Here is a 25,400-nt window from a genome sequence, read left to right as displayed (position 1 = left end):
GGAAGTTATCTTTTCATTTGTCTTAAACTGGAGTTATCTGGAAAACCAGAAGCGAGGCCTGCCCGATTCAAATCCAGAACCCTAACCGCTGTTAAAGCTGACTTTTCTCATTCCGCTGACCTTGTAAAGGTTAAGAAAAAGGAAAGACCCAAGGATTGTCACACACGCAACTGGGTGTGGTGAAATTGGTCTCTGCATTTGAGCCATCCCCGAGGGGAGCAGTGAGCAGCAGCGATGCCGCCGCTGCCCGGGAATCATTTGGTGATGTAACCCCCCAATTCCAAGCCTTGGGCCGGGGTTTGAACCCACAACCTTCCGGTCTCAGGGCAGACACTCGACCGCTAGGCCACTTGTGACACTTGATTCAGGGCCGCCAGAGATGCTTTTCCGTCTGGCCCGTCCGTGGGGGAGCTGCGATGCTTCTTGAGTCCCCCCCCCCACACCCCCAGTTTGTGTTGCGCATCCTGCGGCAAAACATCATCAATGTGTGTCTGTGAGCTGCAGTATTGGAGTGGTTCTCCGCAGACGACAAACAATACATGCCGGCACTGGGTATTGTTTTGTTGACATGGCACGTTTGTGCTTGGATAGCTGTTGTTTGAAGCGTCATAGCATTGCGACGCCGCGCCGATGCCATTTGTGTTTTGCATGCTTAGCTAGCAGGAAGCTAAATGGATGAATTGACAGTAAAGCAAGCTATGGCTATGGCTATGGCTATGGCTATGGCTATGGCTATGGCTATGGCTATGGCTATGGCTATGGCTATGGCTATGGCTATGGCTATGGCTATGGCTATGGCTTTGGCTTTGGCTATGGCTTTGGCTATGGCTATGGCTATGGCTATGGCTATGGCTATGGCTATGGCTATGGCTATGCGCTTGCTTGTGTCTCCACGCTTCACTTTGATTCGCAACCCACTCCGTATTTTGAATGTGACTCTGGCTCAGCATGCAACAGCCGGCTCGCTCTCAATAATTCAGATGAAGGAAGGCAGTTGAAAACACATGAAAGGTGACATGGTAGTGTTGGCAGTAAGTGGCTGCCATAGTTCCAATCCAATTGAGTGGCGGGTTTGCTCTATTGTTTATAAGAGAGCGTCGTCGTCGTCACAGCTCAGATGTTTGCTTGGCATCGGGTGGGTGCAGCGCGATTGGCCGGCTGGCCGCTGACTTCCCGAGTTCCGAATTACCTACTTGGCTGTTTGGAGGGAAGCTTCTGCAGGAGACGTATGAATTATGCATCGTCCTGCCTTAATCGAGAGACAACTGCCTGCCTGCCACGCACACACGCACGCACGCACGCAGACAGACACATCAATACTGACTGACTCAATTCATTATGAGTCCCGAGGTGGAGAGAGCAGCCAAATTAAGCTTATGCTAATTCAAATCTTGCTCGACAACCACTCTAAAATGTTGTGATAACGTAACAGAAAAGGAAGGCGAAGTACGCCACGCACACACACACACACACACACACACACACACACAAAACATTTGCATTCGCAGGCTGAGATCTTGGAGGCTGAGACGAAATGACAGCGCATGCCTGCATTACACTTGATAAAACCCAAATCAAAATAACAATATTATCAACCCCGCCTCTTAACAACCGCACGTATCAAGTGTTGGCCTATTTTCTGTGAAGACAACGACTGCTCCATTTTTTGGTGATTTCAAAACTGATCAAAGAAAAACAAGCTTGTTTTGAATGTTTTTTTCCTCTGTGGCTTTCACACGTTTTACTTTACATGTGCTTGAGTGCGAAAGGCAGGCCCCCCCCAAAAAATTGCCCAAAACACTTCCTCTGCAGGGGCAGCGATGCACGATGCTTAACGCTTCCTACTCGCCGAATGCTCCTCCGGCCGGGGTCCTCTTTTGCTTTTCGCATGCACCTCTCTAAACTTGACAAAGGAAGGTCATGGGGAAACACGAAATAGGTCGTAGGATGTATGAATTCAAGCAAACGTGCATGGGCGGCATTTGAAATGTGCAAAATGAGGTCAACTAGAAGAAGACAATTGGTGGAGAAGGCTGACCGCTCGCTAGAAGGTGTTTGGCATGAGCGAGCCCCCTCGGCATGAATTTCAACATTTCTTCTTTTACCTGGCTGAGTCGCAGCCCAAGTGACAGGTGTCATAAGGGCTCCGCTGATACTGGCTAAAGGAGCCGCCGACCCCGGAAAACCAGTCGCCTCGCGTTACGTTGGCGGTGACAGAGCGGGGAAAGGGGGGGAGGCAGCAAGGAAGCAAGCAAGGAAGGAAGGAAAAGCCGCGCCTTGGGACGGACGGATGCGCACTTGTCCGTTGTCATGACCTTTTCGTTTTGCTCGTTTCGCACTTCCAGTTTCAAAACAGGAGGCCCGAACCTCGGAGTCATTCCTCGCCACGACGTACCGATGACTCAATGATGAGTCAAATCAAACATTTCATTTGGGCCTACTTTGTCATTCGCTGGAGTTGCCACTAAATGTGGAGTCAACGTGCTGCGCTCGTTCGTGTCTTTTTCGTACATTGCGAGCGTGCCGTTTGAAGATCTCTTTTGTGGCATAAATCAGACTCGCTGGCACACACACTCAAACATGCAAATTGAACAAATGGCCAATGGCCTCTCTTTAGTACTGGCACGGAATCCTCCTCAAATGAAAAAGTGGCTCATTTCAAGAGGCTGTCGTATGATTATGATGGCAATGGCAAAATGGTGTCACCCACGTTGTCCGTTTCAGGAAGGTGATGTTTGGGGGGGGGGGGGGAAATAGTCGCAGGAGGGCTCACTTTTGACCGCTTTTGTGAGCTAGCTCTTCAAGTACCGATGACTGTCAATGACTGTCAATGTGATGTAAGTAGCGGAATGGCTAATGAAAACTGACATGAAAGGCCATCCGAGTGTCTCCCTGCCTGCCTGCCTGCCTGCCTGTCTGCCTGCCTGCTTGCCTGCCTGCCTGCCTGCGTGGCTGCCTGCCTGCCTGCCTGCCTGCCTGCCTGCCTGCCTGCCTGCCTGCCTGCCTGCCTGCCTGCGTGGCTGCCTGCGTGTCTCCCTGCCTGCCTGCCTGCGTGGCTGCCTGCCTGCCTGCCTGCCTGCCTGCCTGCCTGCCTGCCTGCCTGCCTGCGTGGCTGCCTGCGTGGCTGCCTGCCTGCCTGCCTGCGTGGCTGCTTGCCTGGCTGCGTGCCTGCCTGCCTGCCTGCCTGCCTGCCTGCCTGCCTGCCTGGCAGCCCGCCCGCCCGCCCGCCTGCCGAGGGTTCCCCAGCCTGCCTTTATCCAAAGTTGACTTCATTATCATGCTAATCCTGGCATCTAGTGAGACCCTAGCATACTAATGGAGTCTGTCTGCGACTTTCCAAGCACGTCGTTGAAGCGCCGCCGCCGCCGCCGCATGAATAATGAGAGCGCGAAAGTCGCCGTTGTCCTGCTCGAGTTCCCGTCTGACTTGAATGATCAACGAGATGACTAAAGGCACATTGACAAGCTAACGGATACATTTAGCATTTTTCCCTCTCTGAATTACACTCAGCAAATGGCTTCTCTTTTTTTAACAGCACGGCCATTTAGTTTGATTTCCTCTTTCAGTTTTAATGACCTCGCGACAGCGGCACAATCGATTTTGTTTCAAAGAATCGACGCTCCCTACCTCCCTCGCAAACGACATCATTCTGATGTCAATCTTGACGCGTAAGCTACTCAACGGGAGCGATTGAGAAGGGGATCGATGGCGATTACCGACGGCCTTACCTCTCAAAAATGCCATTCCATGGTCCGATGCTCCGCCGTCGGCGCCGCCTCCCTCGGCACGCTGGCTGCATCCGAGGCTTGAGTGACAGCTGAGAAGAGGCCTTGACAATCCAAACAACAACATCCAAAGAGAGAAAAAGTTCACCCTGATCTCTCACCTTCCTCGTCCTTCATGTTCATTTGTAATCTATCCAGAAGCGGCCGCGGGTCGCCCGCCGACGTCCGGAGCGCCTGCGACGACGGGCCACAAATACAGCGTGAAAGTCACTCACACGGCCTCAGCGATAAATCCACAGAGAGAGTACAAAGAGCTTGTTAGTCACGCTCCCTAATTACGTTGGTAAAGGAAAGGCCAATGAGGAAAGCGTGCCGGGAAAACGGCGAGCCTTTCTCCCGGCGCATATTTGCATTATTGAGGCCAGTCACGTTACGTGACGCGTTCATGGTCTTCTTTTGCTTATCTTTGGCTTCAAGGTTATTGTGTTTTCTCGGGCAAATGCAACGCTAACGTTAGCACGCTAACTATGCTGACTCAGGCGGCCTGGCTTGGGCGCAATCATCTGACGTTGATTGTTCCTAACACACCCATGAAAGACGGGCAGGGCAGGGCAGGGCAGGGCAGGGCAGGGCAGGGCAGGGCAGGGCAGGGCAGGGCAGGGCAGGGCAGGGCAGGGCAGGGCAGGGCAGGGCAGGGCAGGGCAGGGCAGGGCAGGGCAGGCGGGGCGCGTCTTTGATTGTTAGGACAACAAATTGTCCCCTTATCGGACAGATCTCGGGTGCAACAGGGACACTGTGTGGAACAGCCGTGTGACTGTCAACTCGTTCTGAGGCGGCGAGATTTGGTGCAGGAATAAAAGGGCTCAGACCTTGAGCAGAACTTGAGAGACCCCATCAGAGTCGGCAGGAGACGTCCGTCCTTTGTCATTCCAATTTCGTGCTCACTCTGGGCCTCTTTAATTAGCTTGATTAAGCACGGCGGCCCCGAGTACCGATGAAAGTGAGGCCCAGCCGGTTGGGGTCCTGAACTCTCTCCCCCGTTGTTTACTTGTATGTTAATCGTGTGCTGTGTCTCGTCACCGTGGGATAGGGGAAAGGTAATTTCGATTTCTTTGTGTGTCTTGGCATGAAGGAATTGACAATAAAGCTGACTCTAACTCTGACTCTAACAAATAAAGCCTTCATAAACAGCGTGTTTTGTTGTGGCCTTCTCCTGCGTCACGATGCCAGATCATCCGTGTCCACTGCCTAGTAATGGATTTTTTTCTTTTTAAAAAGGTCCATGAATCAAGTTGGAAGTTTGTTTATCAAACAAAAAGTCTGCTGCCCGGAGCAGCTTCTCTTCTCTTCTCTTCTCTTCTCTTCTCTTCTCTTCTCTTCTCTTCTCTTCTCTTCTCTTCTCTTCTCTTCTCTTCTCTTCTCTTCTCTTCTCTTCTCTTCTCCAAATAACTCCCAGACTCATCAAAAAAAACACACTCTCATGCAAACACACACAAAATGTCTTTTTCACCCAAAAGGCTCGTGCTGAAACAAAAATAAATAAATAAATAAATAAATAAATAAATAAATAAATAGATAGATAGATAGATAGATAGATAGATAGATAGATAGATAGATAGATAGATAGATAGATAGATAGATAGATAGATAGATAGATAGATAGATAGATAGATAGATAGATAGATAGATAGATAGATAGATAGATAGATAGATAGATAGATAGATAGATAGATAGATAGATAGATAGATAGATAGATAGATAGATAGATAGATAGATAGATAGATAGATAGATAGATAGATAGATAGATAGATAGATAGATAGATAGATAGATAGATAAATAAAGCTCGTACAGTCAAAACCCAACAACTCACACACCAAAAGTCCGCTAAAGCAATGTCCGAACTAGATGAGAGGAAAGTCCCCTTATTTGCATCCCTTGATTCCAAGTGTGCACCCCACGGTATCTATCAAAAGGGGGCAGCATCAGTTCACTATACGCCGACAATCTCAAATGCTCGTAGTTTGCCACTAGGTGCCACTGTAACTCAAGCAGCTCCAAAGTTCAAATGACGTTTTCATGTGCGTGATTGTGTATTGGAGTGCTCTTGCGGAAATTCAATTCCTAGCTGACAAGTGCATTGGTTGTTGTTTCAAAAACAAGTGCGACAATACAGTGATTGCTAAAAAGGGGCGCTTTTTGCTACGGCGCTAAGCATGAGCCTATAAATGATGTCTTCCATTCTTTGTTAGCACGAAGCAAAGTGGGCTCACGTTTGTTGATTGCATTTTGGAACTGTTGGTTTTGCAACATCCATTCTTTCCTTTTGAATCTACGGACGTGCAATGCATTCCAATTGACTGCGTGAAAAAGTTTGACAACCGCTGCTTGTGTGAAGGCACTGAAGTTTGAACATAAGTGCAGGCAAGTTTGCAAATGAGACGCACCATGATGACATCTGCTGAAATCACAGAATGGGGGCGAAAAACCTTGATTGAAAACCTTTCTTATGAGGCAATGAAGGAATGAAAGCGTCCACGCTTGTTTGTGCAGATGACTTTCTGTATTCTTTGTTTCCGGCGGAATGACTAAAGCAATTGAAGGCAGAATGCTTCTCCGGGGGCAGAGGACAGACTGCTCTTTCACAATTGCTTGTCTCATTTAATAGCTTGAGGATCAGTGGTAGAAATGCAGCGAGCCAAACAAAGAGCATTTTTTTCCCCACATTTGCTCAATTGTTAGTCTGGTCTTAGCAGACAGGCAGGCAGGCAGGCAGGCAGGCAGGCAGGCAGGCAGCCGGGGGTTGATGTCCCAAAGCCTGATCATAAATTCATATTGGCAATCGACACAGCGGCGGCTGCTGCCGCTGCTGCCGCTGACTCGTCATTATCACCGTTTTCATAAAAAGGATGCGTTTTCCAGCACTGAGGGAAAACAGGAGTGGAAAATCATTCATTACAAATCAGAATCATTTCCTGTTGCCTTTTGATGTGAACGGATTGTCGACACGCTGCCAAAGCACACCGGGCAGGCTACTTTAGGAATACTGATGTGACGGACGGATGGATCTTCAGTAGAATCCTCAGTACCGTAGCACATTTTCCCCCCACATTGGGGGAAAAAAGAGAAATAGCAGAGCATCTGATATTGATCTGGGGTTAATAGGTGGCAGTTTAAATGGTGGCAGGGGAGCGCTGGCTTCCATTTAACATGACCGCTTCATGAAAGTTTGTTGCCTTTAATTTGAAGTCGAAGGCTAATATTAGCCTATATGTATATATATACGTGTATATATATATATATATATATATATATATATATATATATATATATATATATATATATATATATATATATATATATATATATATATATATATATATAGCAGCTAGATAAAATCCCATTATTTCTTTTCCCAAGGTGCTGGGACCAAACCCTCCCGCTGAGAAAGGGAAAAAAAAATCAGGCAGACGTGGAGGAGTCGGACTGTCTGACGCCTTGTAATCATTTCTTGCCTCCCGATAGACTTTTACAGAGAAATAACCCAGATATGCAAATATGCGAGCCTCAATTAATTGAATTCATATAATTACGCGGAGAAAAGATTGGCTCGGAAAAGTCATTTTACCTTGTGTCAACTTATCCTCCCACTTTCGGGGCCTTCAATTCACTGCCAAACATCATTTATCCAAAATGTCTCTCACGTATGGTCAAATAGGGGACAGAGTGGGATTTTCTTAATGCAAAAAAAAAAGAAGGGTAAATGAATCAGCCCAAGAGCTGTTTTTTTTTGTTTTTTTTTACCCGCATTGTAAGCAGGCAATAGTGACGCAATACAATGAATTGAAGTTACCATGTCATTGGATTGAATTCAATGATAATAGAATACGACCCGAGGAACTCAAATTACGATTCGCTTCAATTGCAATGGAACACGATGAAATGCAATTAGGAAAAGAGTCGGTCATTACTATTTATTTGAATTTGGACTAGGTACCATTGAGTGGTTTATGCACTCTGACAAGACGACTGACTCATTTGGTGTCAATAATAGATTTGCAATCTGTTTTTTTGCATGGTGCCTGAAAATTCTTTCAGAGAAATGCAGCCGCACGTGAGTGAGTGAGTGAGTTTATCCTGCCAGGCCAGCCCGGGCCGGGCCAGCCCAGCCCAGGCCAGGCCAGCCCAGCCCAGGCCAGGCCAGGCCAGGCCAGGCCAGGCCAGGCCAGGCCAGGCCAGGTCAGGTCAGCCCAGCCCAGCCCAGGCCAGCCCAGGCCAGCCCAGCCCAGCCAACAAACAAAACTAAAACAAGGGAGACGAGTTGATGCAAATGAGCCTGCCACTGTGACAATTAGGCAGCAGACATGTAAATGTGCCCAGTTAATTAATCCAGCAGCCGCGCTAATTAATCCCCAACTCCTCCGTATTTAAAACAAGAACGCTCGCTCGCTCTCAGTCCACATATGACGGACGGCCCAAAAAAGTGAAATAGATGTCTGAAGAGTAATTACAACTTTGAACTGACAATGCGCTGAAAATGCAGATGGGCGGGCATTAGAAACAGCCTGAGCAGGATCATGGCAGGGCAATTCAAAAAATGACTTGCACTCCTAATTACGGAATCATTCAGGGGGATGTTTCAGTAAATCATTTATGACTTTGCGCCACATTTGGAAGCAGTCGGTGGAACCCCGTCAGGAAGTCCCAAGACGCCAATAAATCACTTTACTCATGCTGAGATGTGCAAAAAAAAAGACAAATCCAATGTCGAGTGCACGGCTTGAGAAGCAGCCCTCGTGCATTATGATGAACGATCCAAGATATGACTTTTACAAGTGTGGCGCCAAATCACGGCCTGGTGCGGTTCAGTCGCATTTTTTTCACCCTTCAAAAAAGCACTTTCCAAAAGCAGGCAAACATCTTTGGGAAAAACAAAATCCCCCCAAAATCATGATGGTAGGTGACAAAAACATTTCAAGCAAATATTCAGAAAACATATGTTGGTTAAAGAGAATAAAATGCTTGTTTTCAGGAGAGGGAGGGGGTGCTCACCTACAAAGCAGAGGACAAAGCGGGGCAGGAAAATGCGCACCCCCATTGCGCCATGCACGCAATTTCAAGATGGTTGACGACGGCCACGGCGCTCTGATTGCGGCCTTAACGAGCACCTCGGAGCTCCCCCGTCCGTCCGTCCGTCCGTCCGTCACTGGACACTTTTCCAAGCAGACTACACTGCTCTGTCACATGTCACATTCATGGAAGTCGTGGATTTTTGGAAAACACAACGGCATTCTTTTCCACACAAAGCGTACTCTGTCGCTAGCCATCAACATCAACACTGGTACGCCAATGATCCATTTTTGCGGATCTAACCTTCACCTGCGTCAAGCAAGCGCTATTCAAGAAAGATGGCTGTCTCTCCAGTTGCACGATGGAGCGGCTCCTCCAGCCCAACTTTCTCGCTCGTCGTTTGTCCTTGAGCGCTTCATTAATTCCCCCCCCCCCCCCCCCGTACTTTTTGGAGGACAGCACCTGGAGGCCATGGGCCCTACCAGATGAGTGCTTTGAAATTGCTGCAATTCCCAGTTAAATCTACGCTCCCATTGGTTATTAAGCTTTTCAATTAGAATTCATCAAGAAAGAAAATTAATGTGCATTTGAGGAATAATTAAATTATAATGATCAAATGAGATTTTTTACGTTTAACGAGCTAACTAGTGATTTCAATTATTCCAATTCTTCATTGTCATTATTATTTAATGGATTCAGTCCTTCCAGTTGACATGTGCTGTTCCAACTGATTGATCCTATTAAATCTATTTGGGGGACGGATGGATGTTGCCTTTGAAAGCTTGCTAAAGACCGTTCTAATCATATCCGGAACGCTTCGGGGGGTTTTCTTTTTTTTTTGGATGGGTCATTTCAATCAGGAGTTGGTTTTTGCTCATTTGCTCGGTTTCTTTGTTCGGGGTCTTTTTTTGGACGGGTCATTTCAATCAGGAGTTTCTTTGTCCACTGCAAATGGCATCTCGTATATTGTCCATTTGTATTGATTTAAAAGCCCTTTTCTTTTTCTATTCCTATGATGCTCCACATCATCGGCGCCAAGGAAGTCTTTTGAAATAAATTTAAAAGAAAGAAATAAACTTGAACTTTGAAGCGACTAAACCGTGAGGCGTTTGACTACTACTGTCATGCGGGCAAGCTTCCACAGGAAAGGGTCCATTTTTTGGACACCCTGGAGTCTTTTCGAAAAAGAAGTCACTAGATCACAACCCTCACGACTATGAATGATAATAAGACACTTGTTGTTGCTCCAATTGAAGACAAGCAGAGTTTGGATTCCCATTTTTCACCCGAGAGCCTCAGGCAGGGCAAAGACGTCGGTCGGAGTGTCGTCGTAAATCGCCGGGAGGAGTACGAGCTTCTGGGCTATTTGCGGCCCAGGCGTCGAGAGAAAGAGAGCGCGAGCGGGACAAGGTCGCCGTTATAAATTACTGCGGTGAATTCGATGTAACGACCACGACGCCTCGGGCCGGCGAGGCGAGGCGAGGGGCGGTGCGGCGCGGCGCGGCGCTCGTATTTCACTTTTTCTTAAGTAACGCGGCGCTGTACAGGACTGGCTGTTGAGCCAGAAGTGCCTCACTGCCTGCCGCTATTTGGCCTTTTTATTGTTGTTGCCTCAGACGCTAAAAAAACTCTTGCCTATATACTCCTAGCAGATGGCATGGTATCTGGCAAAACAGAAAATCCACATCATTTTGGCTTTGGTTGGCTTGTCCCTCGGTTGAAAGGTTCTAGAAAGGAGGATACACGCTTCAGAAAATGAATGGATGAATGGAAAATAGTAGCATTCCAAATAAAAAGATTGCTGTACAACACACTTCCACAACAGCAAGAACATGGGGGGGGTACCGTTGCAGGGCAATGACAATCTAGCGATTTGAGACTCGAGTCTCCTTGACTCGGTTAAAGCAAATCCCTCGGATTAGCCCGGGAAGCCATCATCAGGCAATATCGCTTAAGTGAAGGACCATGTTAACAGTTGAGTGGCTTTATTTGGCATCTTTTCAAATTGCTGCAGCAACTACGTACATTGGAAAAAAATTAAAAAATCACAACTACTAACTGCTCCCTTTATGATTATTTTTCAAAAAAGCAGCAGGCATATTTAGTCATGTTTTCAAGTAAGCTCGGAATGAGCTTGAGTAAAAGGGAGCCAATGTTAACCCAGCAAGAAGGCTGGAAAATCAGCCAGCCCAGCATTGTTTTGTGACAACAAGCGGCCACGTGCGCCAACAGCGATCTACAGGAGACCCCCCCCGCCCCCCCCCCCCCCACTAAAAGAGGCGTCAACGTTGTCTAAGAAACAAGCTGAAGACGTCATCTGCATCTGCTGTTGCATCCTTGCTTGCCTCCGATAACGCAGCGAACAAAATCCGTGCATCCTTCTTCTCTCTGCTCAGAAGAAATGGACTCAGAATCCCCCTCCCTGCCTCCTTCCCTCCCTGCCTCCCACCCCCTCCATGCCAACCGACCGACGGGGTTCGTCCCTCACGCTGTGTATGTGTGTGTGTAGTCAAGCCACAGCAACACACTGAGCCATCAGTCGCCCCCCAGGCGACGATGGATGCAAGCAAAGCACGCACGGAGGAGCACCTTCTGCCGCACTATTACTTGACGCTGGATCGCTAAACGGGGTGAGTGTGCACCTTTCTCGCTCCTCTCGGACCGACCGACCGACCGACCGCTGTGGACTCAAACATGGAACAAGTGTCTCGTGGCACCCACCGGAGCGAGTGTTGAGGAATCCTCGCGGGGACGCCGAGGAATCCTCGCGGGGACGCCGGCAAACCGCCGGGATTATTTTCAAAGTTGTCGCGTGGCAACTTTTGCTTCCATTTGGGGGAGGGATTGGGAAAAAAAAGGAAAAAAAAAAAAGAGAAATGAAAAGCATCACGCCGGCAGCTGCGCGAGGTGACGAGAAAACTGCGCTGCAAGAACCAAAAGACCGCATTTTAGAAGTCAAAGGAAATCTTCCCTTCATAACTGCTTTGTGAATTTGGCTTTAGGGCGATTGAAAAGTCCAAATTGTCCCAAGGACTGAATTGGCTTGTTTGGCTGTGCGCCGCTCGCTCATCAGGACAAGAGCTCTCAAAACGGACGCATGTGCACTTGGCAGCAGTCAACAAGTGCAGAGCATTCCGCTTTACAAATAGCGATCAAAAGCCTCCACCTTGCGCCCGCCATTACGGCCGTTTGCGGACAATACCGCCGTGGCATAGATTCGTTATCCTCTGCAAAAAAAAAAGAAAAAGAAACACTCACCACGTCACAGCAGCTTACTCGTCTTTCGGGTAAAAGGTATTATTTGTCATAGTGACCCCTGGTGGCCAAGAAAAGGAATGATCTTTACGTAGCCCAAAGAAGAAAAGGCGTCTAAGAACGGCGCCTTCATCCAATCCAAAGAAGACAGAGTCGAGCTTCCGATTGGCTATGGTTCCGTTTCTCCGTCCGACGAGCGATCCGTCGTAAGTGCCCCCTGGAACATTTACGATTGTTTGCCCTGCCTGTTTTGTCGCTCACTATTTGGGAACAAATGGCCTTTTGGTGTCTTTTCACATCAGTGGCCGGCCCAGGGGTCCCCGTATGCAAAGGCGTGGACCCGATTACGAGATAGGGACAGATTCTTTTACTGTCGGCTTCTCCCCTCACGCCACGCACGGCCGTCTATTCTTAATACCCCCTTATGGACGAGGCCCACTGAGCGATAGCCAACAGATCAACGAGCCACCTGAAAGATACATGAAGCTTCACCTCAGGGAGCCAGCCAGCGAGAGCGACTTTAGAATTTTTTGCCAAAAATGATTCTCCTGATTTGACATTCAGCGCGGGGGCCAACAATTATTGGGTAACAAGCAAAACAATGAGACCCGATTGATGCCAATTCGATCCAAACCAAACCTGATGAGAATAACACCCAGTGGGGCTCGTTTGCAACAAACGTGTTTGTCAGTCCAGTTTTTGCGTGTGGCGTTTGGTTCACCGAGGCTATTCTCTTCTACTCATTTCATTTGCATGGAGCGGTTGGCGACATTTGAACGGCCTCTTCCGACCTCCTTCAACATTTGAGCCATTGACTTTCAGGGGTAGGTGGGTGCTCATGGAGGCTGCAGACACCAGACAAAGGCAAACCAAAAAATCGGCTTTTGTCGTCGGTTCCATAAAGCACGTTCACAATCAATACGTATGTCGTTGCGTTCATTGAAACGTCAGGCAGCCAATATAGCCTAGTTGCCATCATGAATAAAACACGCTAGCTGTGTAGCTAACAGCTAGTGAGATGGAGACGGCGTTCCAATACTTGTCATTCTATTTTGGCTTTTCGAAAAGGTCTGCCATTGTCTTCAGCATTACCCCAATACGCTTAGGTCTCCTAAAGGACAACTCGTAAACCAATAGCCACGTCAATGCAAACGTGGTGGGATGATAAATAGGAATGTTGCTTTTGGTTCCCATGGTAAAAGAAGTCCCCCCGCCCGAGTAGCGCCGCCAGGCATCTGAAATTGCACTCGAAAGCCCGGCGGATGAGACGCTCGAGTGGCTTCTCCGTCATTGCGAGATCATGGCTAAACGGCCTCTTGAGCCAACGCGTGTACTTCAAACAGCCATGCGGAAGGTACCGTTGGACCTTCGCTGGCACTTTGTCATACCATCCGCTCGGAAGGCCACCGTTTCACGTCGCCCGAGTAAACGTGCAGCATTCAAAGCGGCGAAGCCTGGCGAAGCCTGGCGAGCTTCACGCTCATGCGAATCCACGTCAAGTCATCGAATATTAGCGCCGTACTGACGAGGCCCAGACGTTACCGTAGAGCCTACTTTCGCCAGCGCCATCCCATCCACTGCATGTGACTTACTCCAGCCTTTCTTCCAGATGCAGAATGACTCGACGGCCATTTTGGAATGGTCAAACATGACTTATCCCAACGTCAGCGCGGCCGACGTCAGCGCGGCCGACGCGGGCGCGGCGAACGTCAGCGCGGCCGACGCGGGCGCGGCCGACGCGGGCGCGGCCGACGTCAGCGGGCCCGCCGGCTCGGCGTATCGGCCGTACGCGCTGTTCAGCGTGCTGACGCTGACGCTGTTGGCCATGCTGGCCGTGGCCACCTTTGTGTGGAACCTGCTGGTGCTGGTGACCATCCTGCGGGTTCGCACGTTCCACCGGGTGCCGCACAACCTGGTGGCGTCCATGGCCATTTCTGACGTGATGGTGGCGGCGCTGGTGATGCCGCTGAGTCTGGTGCACGAGCTGAACGGACGGTTGTGGAAGCTGGGCCGGGTGCTCTGCCAGGTGCGCACGATGACCACGGTGCTGATGATGCTGACGATGATGCTGATGATGATGAGGATTTTGCCAGGTATGGATCTCCTTCGACGTGCTGTGCTGCACGGCCAGCATCTGGAACGTGACGGCCATCGCTCTGGACCGCTACTGGTCCATCACGCGCCACCTGGAGTACACGCTGAAGACGCGCAAGAAGATCTCCAACGTGATGATCGCCCTGACGTGGCTGCTGTCCTCCATCATCTCGCTCTCGCCGCTCTTCGGCTGGGGCGAGACGTACGCCGAGGGCATGAAGTGCCAGGTGAGCCAGGAGCCTTCCTACACCATCTTCTCCACCTTCGGCGCCTTCTACCTGCCGCTCTGCGTGGTGCTCTTTGTCTACTGGAAGATCTACAAGGCGGCCAAGTTCCGGATCGGCTCGCGCAAGAGCAACGCCGTCACGCCCATGGCGGAGGTGAGCAAATCTCGAGCCGCTAACGAGCCGGGTTATGGCGGTCGGTCGGCCGACTCCATTCGAGAACGTTGCGCCGCCCTTTGCTCCTCGCGAGCCTCAAACGGACAGAAGAGCGCTGGGCTTTCGACGCCCGACCGACCGACAAATGTCCGGCATCCAAACGGGGAGCCGCTCAGCAGCTCGCGCACGTAGACGAGGAAGAAGGTCATTGGTAGTTCTTTCCGTCCAATCCCGTATTTGACCCGTGCAGGCAAAAGAGGAGGCCGGGCGGCCCCAGATGGTGTTCACGGCGCGCCACGCCACCGTCACCTTCCGGACGGACGGCGACACGTGGCGCGAGCAAAAGGAGAAGAAGGCGGCGCTCATGGTGGGCATCCTGATCGGAGTCTTTGTGCTGTGCTGGATCCCGTTCTTCATCACCGAGCTGATCGTGCCGCTGTGCTCCTGCGACATCCCGCCCATCTGGAAGAGCATCTTCCTCTGGCTGGGCTACTCCAACTCCTTCTTCAACCCGCTCATCTACACCGCCTTCAACAAGAACTACAACAACGCCCTGAGGAATCTCTTCTCCAGGCAACGTTGAGCCAATGTCCTCGTGAGGAGGGAAAAAGTGCTTTGGAAGGAAACGCTGGGACGCAAGCGGGAGGGAATCCGATCAAAGGAGACATACGTACGACGACCACGGACGTACTGCGGGAGGAGGGAAGCCTCCGCCCGGAGAGGGCAGAAGCGCTGGTGGCTGGCGTTTACCAAATGGCTTGGACTGGCGCCGCTTCCGAGGCAATTAGCCGCTGGGAGCTGACGAATGAAGGAAATCGGACGCCGCTGGCAACTCCGTGAGATCACAGCTGGAGGTACGCCTGCACTATCGGAAAAGTCTGGCAAGCAGACTCTAGGCAAACGCTATGTTCCCCGTCAAATTGGAGTCGCCTGACTGACTGACTGACTGACTGACTGACTGACTGACTGACTGACTGACTGACACTTTTCCAAGGGTCCAACCTGGAGAGATTTTGCCTGATTCCTACCAAACAAATGATGAACACTTGCGCCTCCTGAGGTCACTTTTGGCATGCGTGGCGTGTAGTGTACTCGTCTTTGACGAAGCGTGGCAAGGTGCAGGTGTACTTCATGTTGGGACGGGCTTTCGGGGCTCTTCCGATCAAACGTACGTCATCGGATCGGAGATGAAAGAAAGTCTAGTACGTCCCGCAGACTGTGTTCATCCGCTTCACTTTGTTATTCCCAAGACGGTCTTTCTCTCTCTCTCTCGCACACAGTTAACTCTTTTGCAAGTCACGGGAATTTCCCATGCGCCCTGACTGATTAAAAAAGTTTTGCATGCTGTTTCAAATGACTCCTCTTTCTTCTCGTTCTAATCTGCCATTGAGCCTAACAGGGGCAAGTCGTTGGACAGCAAACGTCTTCGTAGTGGGCTGTGACGACAGCATTCTTGGAATTGGCGCGCTGAGCTTTCAGATGCAGTTTTGCGCTAAAGCCACCCACAAAGCTTCCCCTGGAATCCTTCCATTAAAATGAGTCGCCCAAGGAAAAGCAAGGTGCACACAGTGCCGAGCGTTTAAAAGAGAGTGGCCGATTTGGCTCGACGTACGCGACGTGACGTTCGGCCACATGAACGTCAACATCAACCCGTCACAGATCGAGGTAAACGGACCAACACCTCGGATCTCTCCTAACAACAAATTTTACTCCAGACTATGAGGCACGAGCAAAAAAGGGAGACCAACAACACTGTTCCCACTGAATATGAAGGGGAGGCATTTTGAATATGATTTGTACACATAGCAGGGATTGAAACTAGCGACCATCCTCATTTTCAAACAATGCAGGATGCTCAAGGAGATTGATGCCCCACCTCTTCTTTGTCATCACCGACACAATGATGGAAGTCAACCCGCCGTCGCGGCGCAGGCAGGTGATTGAAGATGAGCTTACTCGGGCTTCGTTGCCATGGCACCGGGGCGACAGGAGAACATTCTGTAGGTAGGTAGGTAGGTAGGTAGGTAGATTGATAGTGCTGTGAATTTTTATTCTGGTATCATGCAATGTATATCTCACTAGTAAGCCTAAGTGTGACCGGGTCATGTTCGGGTCAGGTTCGTGTGGGATTGTTTGGGGCTTGGTCCAGGAATGTAGGCTCATTGGCACCAGACACATCTGCTTTCCATTAACAACTGCTAAGATATGCACCGTGTAGAGTTAGGGAGGCGGACTGCGGGGTCATAGGTCACCCAAGAGCCCCATGTGCGCTTGGAACGTCCAGATAGCCGACCGATTCCAATCATCGTGGGAGCACTGAGAACGTCTTGCGACATCTCAACCTGTCAAAGCAGAATGTCTTCTCATGGCACGGACAGATCTCAAGCAAGCTAGCAAAAAAGAGAGCCGAGCAGATTCGCAAGGTGAGTGAAAACAATTGGCCCTGGCTGACGCATTTCCCTAATGAGCACTTCCATCTCACTTAGAGCACTTCACGGTTGGTAATGTCAGGAAGGTAAGGCGCCCCATCCCATTTGATTTGGCCATGTAGCGTCAAAAGCTCTACTCCGGCCTGTGTCCTCGGGGGGGCATGTTGGAGAGTACAAATTCTGCCGTTCAAAATGATGAGAGAAATTTCTATCTTTATATTGCATGAACTTTGCGTGGTACAAACAAGGAGCCTCACTGGCAAGCGCGCTAATTCCAAAGATGAAAAGTCATTCGATTCAAAGCCGTCAAATGAGGAAAAAGCAGAAAGCAAACGTAAGATGTTTCGCTCCAAATGAACACGTTGCCATTTGATGCAAGCTTTTATTCAGCTTTGAACAACGAGGCCAATGCTACAGCAAACACAATCCTATTCAAAAAACTGTTGAAAAAATAGAGTTGGGGAAATTCCACTTTTATTTTGCCATCCAAAACAAGTCGCTTAAAGATGCTAACGCTTTAAGAAACGGCGCAAACGCCAAGCCAATTAAAAGCACAGCAGTTGGTAATGTTCAGTGAATGTCAACAGCCAGATGTCTGTCGGTCTGTCGGTCTGTCGGTCTGTCGGTCTGTCGGTCTGTCGGTCTGTCGGTCGGTCGGTCTGTCGGTCGGTCGGTCTGTCGGTCTGTCGGTCTGTCGGTCTGTCGGTCTGTCGGTCGGTCGGTCGGTCTGTCGGTCTGTCGGTCTGTCGGTCTGTCGGTCTGTCGGTCTGTCGGTCGGTCTGCTCACACATCAGCCATGATAGTCAAATATTTTGAGTCCGTTCATGTTTGACAGCTACGCTGCGTTTTATGGATTGCACATTTTCGGGTGACAATCTGGCATAGCTTTGCCCTAGTTCTGCTCAGCACAATAATGAGCTAGCAGCAACTCCAAATTCTTCATTAAGCCATTGGCAACCCATTTCGGCCTCAGGCTTTTTCTTCTAATCCGGCCGGGAACACCAAAAGGAAAATGGAGAAGCAAACAATGGATGTTTGCGACAGCAGCAGATTGGATGCTGAAAAATTCACCGTCAATTTCACAAGTCGCCGACCAGAAACAAGATGAGAACCTAGTCAGGGAATGCAATTTTTTGCATGTGCAGATACTCGCGCTGGCAATTTTGCCGCTAATGAGGCTCTCTCATGCACATTAGCTTGCTTCTCCTGATGTTTGTTTTGCTCCGAGCAACAACCAATATCGGCGTGTTTCTTTTTCTGTCTTTCGGGGACTAATTCGACCGTGGCGAGGCGGCTGGGAAAAGCCCCTCTTAATCAGACGTGTTTGTTGGGGAGCTGGCCTGGAGAAAGACGGCCACGCCGCTCGCTCGCTCGCTCGCTCGCTCGGCCACTCAAACCACCGCATAGATCTTTGCCTGTCCTGCCGGATCAATTGCTGCGATGCCTCTTTGAATAAAAGAGCACGCGCCCGTCGTCCGCATAGGTGTCCTTGTGAATACGAGCCGGGGCGATTAGATGGCGCCGAAAATAGACGCCAGGTCGGCGGAGAATGAATCAAAGGCGGGCGAGCTTGAGATCATCGCAGCAAGGCACTCTGCGTGGAGATCAAAAGTAGAATATTTCTGCACCTGTTGCGGGGCATGCTGGGAAGCTTCCCCACAAGCTAATAATAATGCAGACGCTAAATCCAACAACCTTTCCGAGTTTCCCAAAAATCCCTCCCAATGTCAATTCATCTTATAAACGGATGAAAATTTGAACGGGTGGGGTGTGGATGGATGCTACCTGAACATTTTCAAAAATGTTTGCGTGTCAATATGAAGCAGCAAAAAAAAAAGAAAAAAAGCCGCAACCGTGACCAAGCAACATCCACAAATGCCAGGCCGGCCTCCCACTTGAACTTTTGCGGCAAGCGCAAATGTCAAATCCATGACGCGGATTCGTTTCGGATGAGTAAATAGTCATTGAGCCATTGATTTGCTCTTCTTCTTTTATTTCCTTTTCCTGCGGGCGACAAATAACGACACATTCTGAGGCGTCAGTTACTTGCATTTTCTTTCTTTCTTTCTTTCTTTCTTTCTTTCTTTCTTTCTTTCTTTCTTTCTTTCTTTCTTTCTTTCTTTCTTTCTTTCTTTCTTTCTTTCTTTCTTTCTTTCTTTCTTTCTTTCTTTCTTTCTTTCTTTCTCTCCTCGCAAACAACGCACCTAAATGGATTAGCGTTCTTAATAAAATGATGAGGAGTTCCGCCTGCGCCATTTCTCCAGACTAAATCGTCCATCTTGTGAAATAATTGCGTTACTAGGGAGAAGAAACTTTGATTCCCAGTCTAGTCCTTAAGGCTATTTGATGGCATGGCATCTTTTTTCAAACAAATGCATCTTTTTTTCAAGCAAATGTGTACCAAAGCTTCCAAGAGGATTTTTCTAATTGACCCAGTTGGCTTTCGAGAACAAAATACACGGCGGCAAAGTGTCAAACATGAGATGTAAGAAGCCCAGTTGTGCTCGCTTGATTGTTCTTTGTCATGGGAGGATTTGTGCTCATGTTACTAAGAGCTCTTTTCCCAATCAACACGGCAGACGTCGGCAGACGTCGGCAGACGTCGGCAGACGTCGGCAGACGTCGGCAGACGTCGGCAGACGTCGGCAGACGTCGGCAGACGTCGGCAGCCGCACTTCACGCTGGCTGGCTTTTTCATATGTATATCATTGTCAATTATCATCCCGGTTTCACTCTGCCATTATCCGCAATTAGACCATAAGAGAACTTTTGTCATAATTGCCCGCCTCGCCGGATAGATGAATTTGCATTTTGGCTCATGATGCCCCTGCTAAGCGTCAACTCGGAGACAATTGCTTGGTTGCTGATGACCGAGTGCTTGTACTCGTTCCTTCCTTCCTTCCTTCTTTCCTTCCTTCCTTCCCTCTTTCCCTCCTTCCTTTCTTCCTTCCTTCCTGCTCTCTATGTGTGTTTAGCTGTAAATGTGGCTGTGTTATAACATGACAAAGCGTGGCGAGCACATGACTGACTAGAGAGGGACACAGACTGCCAAATGCAAGTACAAAAGTAAGACATCAAAAGCCATTTTTACCGAGAATGACATCAAAGTAAAACTCCTCCACTCACTTTGGTGTATTTCACCAAGATGCCACTAGGTGGCAACATGTACAACAGGTTTTCTTGTTGAAGTAACTGGCAGTGGGAAAAAACTAAGTTCCAGGACTACTGCCATAAACAGTGGAGGCGGCGGCGGCGGCGGCGGCAGGCGATATGTGCCTTTTCTGAAATATGTGCCTTTTCTGATAATGGCTATTGATTACAAAAGCACGCATGTCGAAGGCACTGTGCCCTCCTGTGGCTTAAGTTGGCGTTGGCAGCCTCTCCTGTGCGCGCGCGCACGCACGCACGCAGGCACGCGCGCAGACACCCACACGGGGCCACATCCTCCTCCTCCCTGACCATTCTGCCATGTTTTTGTCAACAAGCGCACATGATGGAATCTTTACTGGGCACTTATAACAAATGCAGGCACGCAAACACGCACTCACTTACGCCCAAAGTGTCCTCGTTTTGATTCCATGTGTCATCTCACACGCTGTTGGAATCATTTGTATTGTTTCGATACGTATAACTCATCTATATTTTGCATTTTTATTGAAATCTTCTTTTGATTATGTTCTTCTAGTTATACAAAACTGACTGTCAGTATTTCTACTAATAGATGACAAGTTTTGAAATAATTCAATCTGGGTTTTCTTGAGTCTATTTCCATTGCTTTTTTTGAATACAACACAGTGTTATTGTTATTAGTCTGGCCCGGTATGTATTTATTTCATGTGATTTTTCATCAACCTTTTTCTGCCCTATTTTTATTTATGAATGTGTGTGTGCCCTCTGCTGGTGGCTTGTACGTTGCTGCACACTGACTGCATTGGCGTCACAAACCGCAAGTTGCTTCAAGTTGATAACCAAAGTCCCCATGAAATGCCCTTCTTCCTAGTTGTACTAGGTTCATCTTGTTTTTTCTTTTTCAATTACTTCTCTGGTTCTTCTATATCAAACAAATTTGTTTTAGGTTCATTTACCTGACATGTTTCGGCGGAATCTTCCGCCTTCATCAGAGTGTCACTGATGTGTTTGTGACGCGTCTTTATCAGCTGATGGATGAAGGCGTGGCTCACCTGTCAGATTTGACAGGTGAGTCACGCCCTCTGCTGTCAGTTCACCTCTCCAAAACACTGTTCCAGGTTGTAGAGAGCATGTATGCTCCCTCGTCCCTGTTGATGGTCCTCGGGCCCCGCTTGCGGATCTCAATGGCCTCCCTGATCCAACGCTGATGTTTGTTTTCTTCAGTGCGGATGACTCTGGCCTTCTCCCAGTCCATGATGTGGTTTTCCCTTTTACAGTGGTCGGTGATGGCTGACTTGTAGTGTTCCTGTTCTGCTTGTAGTTTTATTGCTCTTGTTTGTCTTGTTGCTGTCTCCTTCTCACATTCCTTCTTGTGTTCCATTTTTCTTGTGATGAAGTTCCTCCCTGTCTCCCCGATGTATGATTTATTACATGATTTGCATGGAATCTCGTATATGGAATTGCATTTATTTTCCGGATTTACTCTGTCCTTTGGGTGGACCAGTATCTGACGGAGTGTTATATGTGGTTTGATAGGTGTGCTTATGTTGTATTTTTTCATGGTTCTTTTGATGCGTTCCGTAATTCCTCTCACATACGGCAACGTCACCATTCCGCTGGGTTCCTGTTTCCTTGTTTGTTTCTTTCTTTGCTCCTGTGTTTTGTATTTTTTGTTTTTTACCTGTTCTGCACCTTTGGTTATTGCCCATTGTGGATACTGACATTTTTTGAGTGCGTGTTGTATGTATTTTTCTTCCTGTGTTATGTCGTCCGGATCTGTGATTGTTGTTGTACGTTCGTATAGTGTTCTGACTACTGACAGTTTGTGTATAGTGGGATGTTCTGATGTCCAGAGGAGGTATTGGTCGGTGTGTGTGGGTTTTCTGTGTACTTTTGTTCTTATGTCACCATTGTCTGTGTGGTGTATGTTAATGTCTAAAAAGGCTATGGATCGAGCTGTTTCCTCTTCATGGGTGAATTTGATGTTACCCGTGGTGTCTATGGTGTTGAGATGGTCTGTGAGGTGTTGTGTATGTCCTGTTTTTACTTTTTCCAGAATGTCGTCGACGTAACGTTTCCATAGAGTGGGTTTGTATGTGTCCGGGGCTGTTAAGAGTGCCTTCTGTTCTAAATCTTCCATAAAAAAATTGCACATGATGGCAGAAAGTGGGTCTCCCATGGGGAATCCCTCTTTTTGCCTGTATATTGTGTTTCTGTATTGAAAGTATGTGGAGGTAGCGATGAAATGAAGTAGTTGGGTGATGTCTTGTGCTGTTAGATTTGTCCGTTTCTTGAGTGTCTTGTCTGTTGATAGTCTGTCATGTACTATGCGTATGGTAGGTTGTGTGGGCGTTTTTGTGAAGAGTGAAATGACGTCGTGTGATATGAGCATTTCATCTTTCTGTACTTTTATGTGTGTGAGTTCCGTGGCAAGCTGTCTTGAGTTTTTGCAGTGTTGATCCGTGTGTCCTAATAGTGGTTTTATTATTTCTATGAGTGCTTTTGAAAGGTTGTATGTGACTGACCCTATGCTGTCTACAATGGGGCGGAGAGGTGTACCTGGTTTATGGATTTTTGGTGTGCCATAGATTCTGGGGATGATGTTTGCTGTGGGTATTAGGTGATTGTATGCCTGTTTGTCTATTTTATTTTCCATGAGTAGTGGTTTGAGTAATGCTTTGAGTTTATTTTTCTTGTCTTCTGTTGGGTCTTTTTTTATTACTTCATAGGTATCGTCCTGTAGTAACTGTTGCATTGATTCTTCGTAAGTGTCCGTGTCCATAATCACTGTTGTTCTGCCTTTGTCCGCCGGGAGGATTGTAATGTCTTTATTTTTCGCTAGTGTGATCATTGCGTTTGCTTCCTGTTTTGTAATATTACTGGGTGGTGATTTAGCCGTTTTTAATATCCCTGCAACTTCATTGCGTAGTGCTGCTTTTTGACCTGGGTTATGTATTTTTTCGCATGCTAACTCCGTGGCTAAAATGAAATCATCGTGGGGTATGTTTTTGGGTGTGATTGCGTAGTTGAGTCCTTTTGCTAATATGCTGCGTTCTGCCTGGGTGAGTTTATGGCGTGACATGTTGTGAATCCATTTTTCGTTGATGTGTGTGTGATCCGGTTGTGTCTTCTTTTGTGCAATGAGTCTGTCCAATTTCCCGATGTGTCGGTTTTTTGTGGCGACAAATTCCTGTTCGTGTATATTATCGAAATGTTCGTGTAGTGTTGTTTCCGTGTCATTGTCCAGGACATACCGGTGTTTGAATTGTTCCGTCCGTCGCTGTAGTTCATCGTTGATATTGTTGAGTTTGTTGTTTGTGCAGCGTATCCTTTCTTTGGCCAGAGCCATCCGCACTCTCCTTACAATCCTTTCCGCATTCCTGGTCGGAATTGGGTTCTTGATTGTCAGGCTGGCCGGCGTTACTTCTTCATCTCGGCAGCGTAGATTGAACCTCAGGTGGTTCCTATAGCGAGCTCGTTTTTTCGTCAGTTTTTCAAGGAGGCGAAACTCTTTGACGCAGTTCTCTCCATAACTTCTTCGTAATAGTTGTACTAGGTTCATCTTGTTTTTTCTTTTTCAATTACTTCTCTGGTTCTTCTATATCAAACAAATTTGTTTTAGGTTCATTTACCTGACATGTTTCGGCGGAATCTTCCGCCTTCATCAGAGTGTCACTGATGTGTTTGTGACGCGTCTTTATCAGCTGATGGATGAAGGCGTGGCTCACCTGTCAGATTTGACAGGTGAGTCACGCCCTTCTTCCTCTTCGGCTTCTTTTTGGAAATGACTTCTTGTTCTTTTCATTGGCGGCCGATAGACAAAGTGGATAGGCAAAAAGAGCCTTTCCCACAAAGCGGCCACAAACAGCAAGTTGTTAAACATTAAACCGGACAAGGCCCATTCGACGATCACGCCAATATGGCTCGGTGAATATGACTTGTGTTGCCACAGCTGCCTTGAAGGGTAATCTTATTACTCTTTACTCCTTGAAAATATCAAGTGAGTTACTTGACTGATTTTAAAAGTGCCTAACTTACTTTGTTACTTGGAATTTCAAGAAATCGTTCGAGTATCAGCACATTCAGCAGCCGTCGAACGTAAATCAAGCAACGTATTAGCAGGCACAACTTCCATCCAATAACACAATAAGAGCCAGAATGAGGTAAGAATTACGGAGAAATGGTAGTACTGGCAGTCTTGGCAGCATGCTAACTTAGCGCACGACAAGCCATCATTTTCAATCTTAGCATCCAGCTAGGTGAAGCAGGATTAAATGACAGCACATTGAGCAGTCGGCCGGTGATGAGCCAGGATAAGCATTGGCCGTTTGGGAGGCGTTCCGTTCCCGTCTTTTACGTCCGTGCACTGGAATAGAACGGAGCTTTTGTGTACACAGGCTGCGCAAACTCACAGAGGTTCCTGATGGCATGTATCAGCTGCATCTTATGCAACACTTCGCTCGCACAGGAACCACTTTCGGCATGGGCGCTCCTAAAAGCCGCCTCTCTCCATTCAAATGTAGCTTTGTTGCCAGAAGAAAAATGCTTTTCTCTTCAGGCATCAGACGCTCTGGGAGACGAGCAGCTTGATGTTTCGCACCGAAATCTTTCCGCAATTTACGATGCAAACGATAAGATAAACAGCTGCTACCCATGTTACACTTCACACAGTGTGAAAAGTACCGCAACGAAATAGGAGATATGGTATCACTAGTTGCTGTCGTCTGCCTGTCTGCCTGTCTGCCTGTCTGCCTGTCTGCCTGTCTGCCTGTCTGCCTGTCTGCCTGTCTGCCTGTCTGCCTGTCTGCCTGCCTGCCTGCCTGCCTGCCTGCCTGCCTCCAACATTTCTGTTTTCAAAATAGCAAGCTAATGAAAGGGAAATAGATATTTCGTGAGATTGAGCCATTTTTTGGTGTCACGCAAGCGTGAACACCAAGTACAGATGACACACTAATGTGATACAATATGATTGTGTTGTTTTAAAACTAAGAACTAGCTAGCTCGCTAGCTAGCTATCTTAGTGCCAATGTACCCAAAGGATGGATCATCTTGACACCTGAGTTTACTAAGACGTTTAGTAATCCACCACGCTTCACGACGGATTAGGATGTTTTCCTTCCCAGTTCACTCGCAGCGTTTAGGTGGAGAAAAAAAATGACTTTGATAGATCAATTTAGCAAAGCTTCCTCGGCAGGCAGGCAGGCCGGCTGGCAGGCAGGCCGGCAGGCAGGCCTCCCTGCGTTAGCGACATCTCAATCCCCTGCTAGTCTTGGCCAAATTGGACATGCTACCCATTCCAAGCATGCCGTCTTCCTGCC

At 48.2% G+C, this 25,400-nt stretch overlaps 2 protein-coding genes across 5 annotated transcripts in view; one reads left to right on the top strand and one right to left on the bottom strand.

Annotated features, from left to right (window-relative positions):
- dlgap1b (discs, large (Drosophila) homolog-associated protein 1b) overlaps positions 1-25,400 on the bottom strand; it is a 59,664-nt gene that overhangs the window by 32,153 nt on the left and 2,111 nt on the right. For all 4 annotated transcript variants that reach the window (XM_061266136.1, XM_061266137.1, XM_061266134.1 and 1 more), the window contains one exon: positions 3,729-3,829. The gene's annotated coding sequence lies outside the window, so the exon portion shown is untranslated. The remainder of the gene's footprint in view (positions 1-3,728; positions 3,830-25,400) is intronic.
- htr5ab (5-hydroxytryptamine (serotonin) receptor 5A, genome duplicate b) lies at positions 11,252-15,836 on the top strand. Its single transcript, XM_061266366.1, has 5 exons — positions 11,252-11,288; positions 11,346-11,425; positions 13,660-14,076; positions 14,144-14,524; positions 14,775-15,836. The coding sequence occupies exons 1-5, from the start codon at positions 11,252-11,254 to the stop codon at positions 15,105-15,107; spliced, it is 1,248 nt and encodes a 415-aa protein (XP_061122350.1). The 3' UTR covers positions 15,108-15,836.

Source organism: Syngnathus typhle, linkage group LG19, assembly GCF_033458585.1.
Source record: "Syngnathus typhle isolate RoL2023-S1 ecotype Sweden linkage group LG19, RoL_Styp_1.0, whole genome shotgun sequence".
Classification (NCBI taxonomy): Eukaryota; Metazoa; Chordata; class Actinopteri; order Syngnathiformes; family Syngnathidae; genus Syngnathus; species Syngnathus typhle.
The sequence above is the reverse complement of the archived record's forward strand: the minus strand, read 5'-3'. Positions and strand labels throughout refer to the sequence as shown.

Coding starts and splice junctions, on each gene's coding strand:
- htr5ab (XM_061266366.1), top strand. CDS start 11,252: ATGCCAACCGACCGACGGGGTTCGTCCCTCACGCTGT. Junction 11,426..13,659: donor ACGCTGGATCGCTAAACGGG/GTGAGTGTGCAC, acceptor CCTTTCTTCCAG/ATGCAGAATGACTCGACGGC. Junction 14,525..14,774: donor CCGTCACGCCCATGGCGGAG/GTGAGCAAATCT, acceptor TGACCCGTGCAG/GCAAAAGAGGAGGCCGGGCG.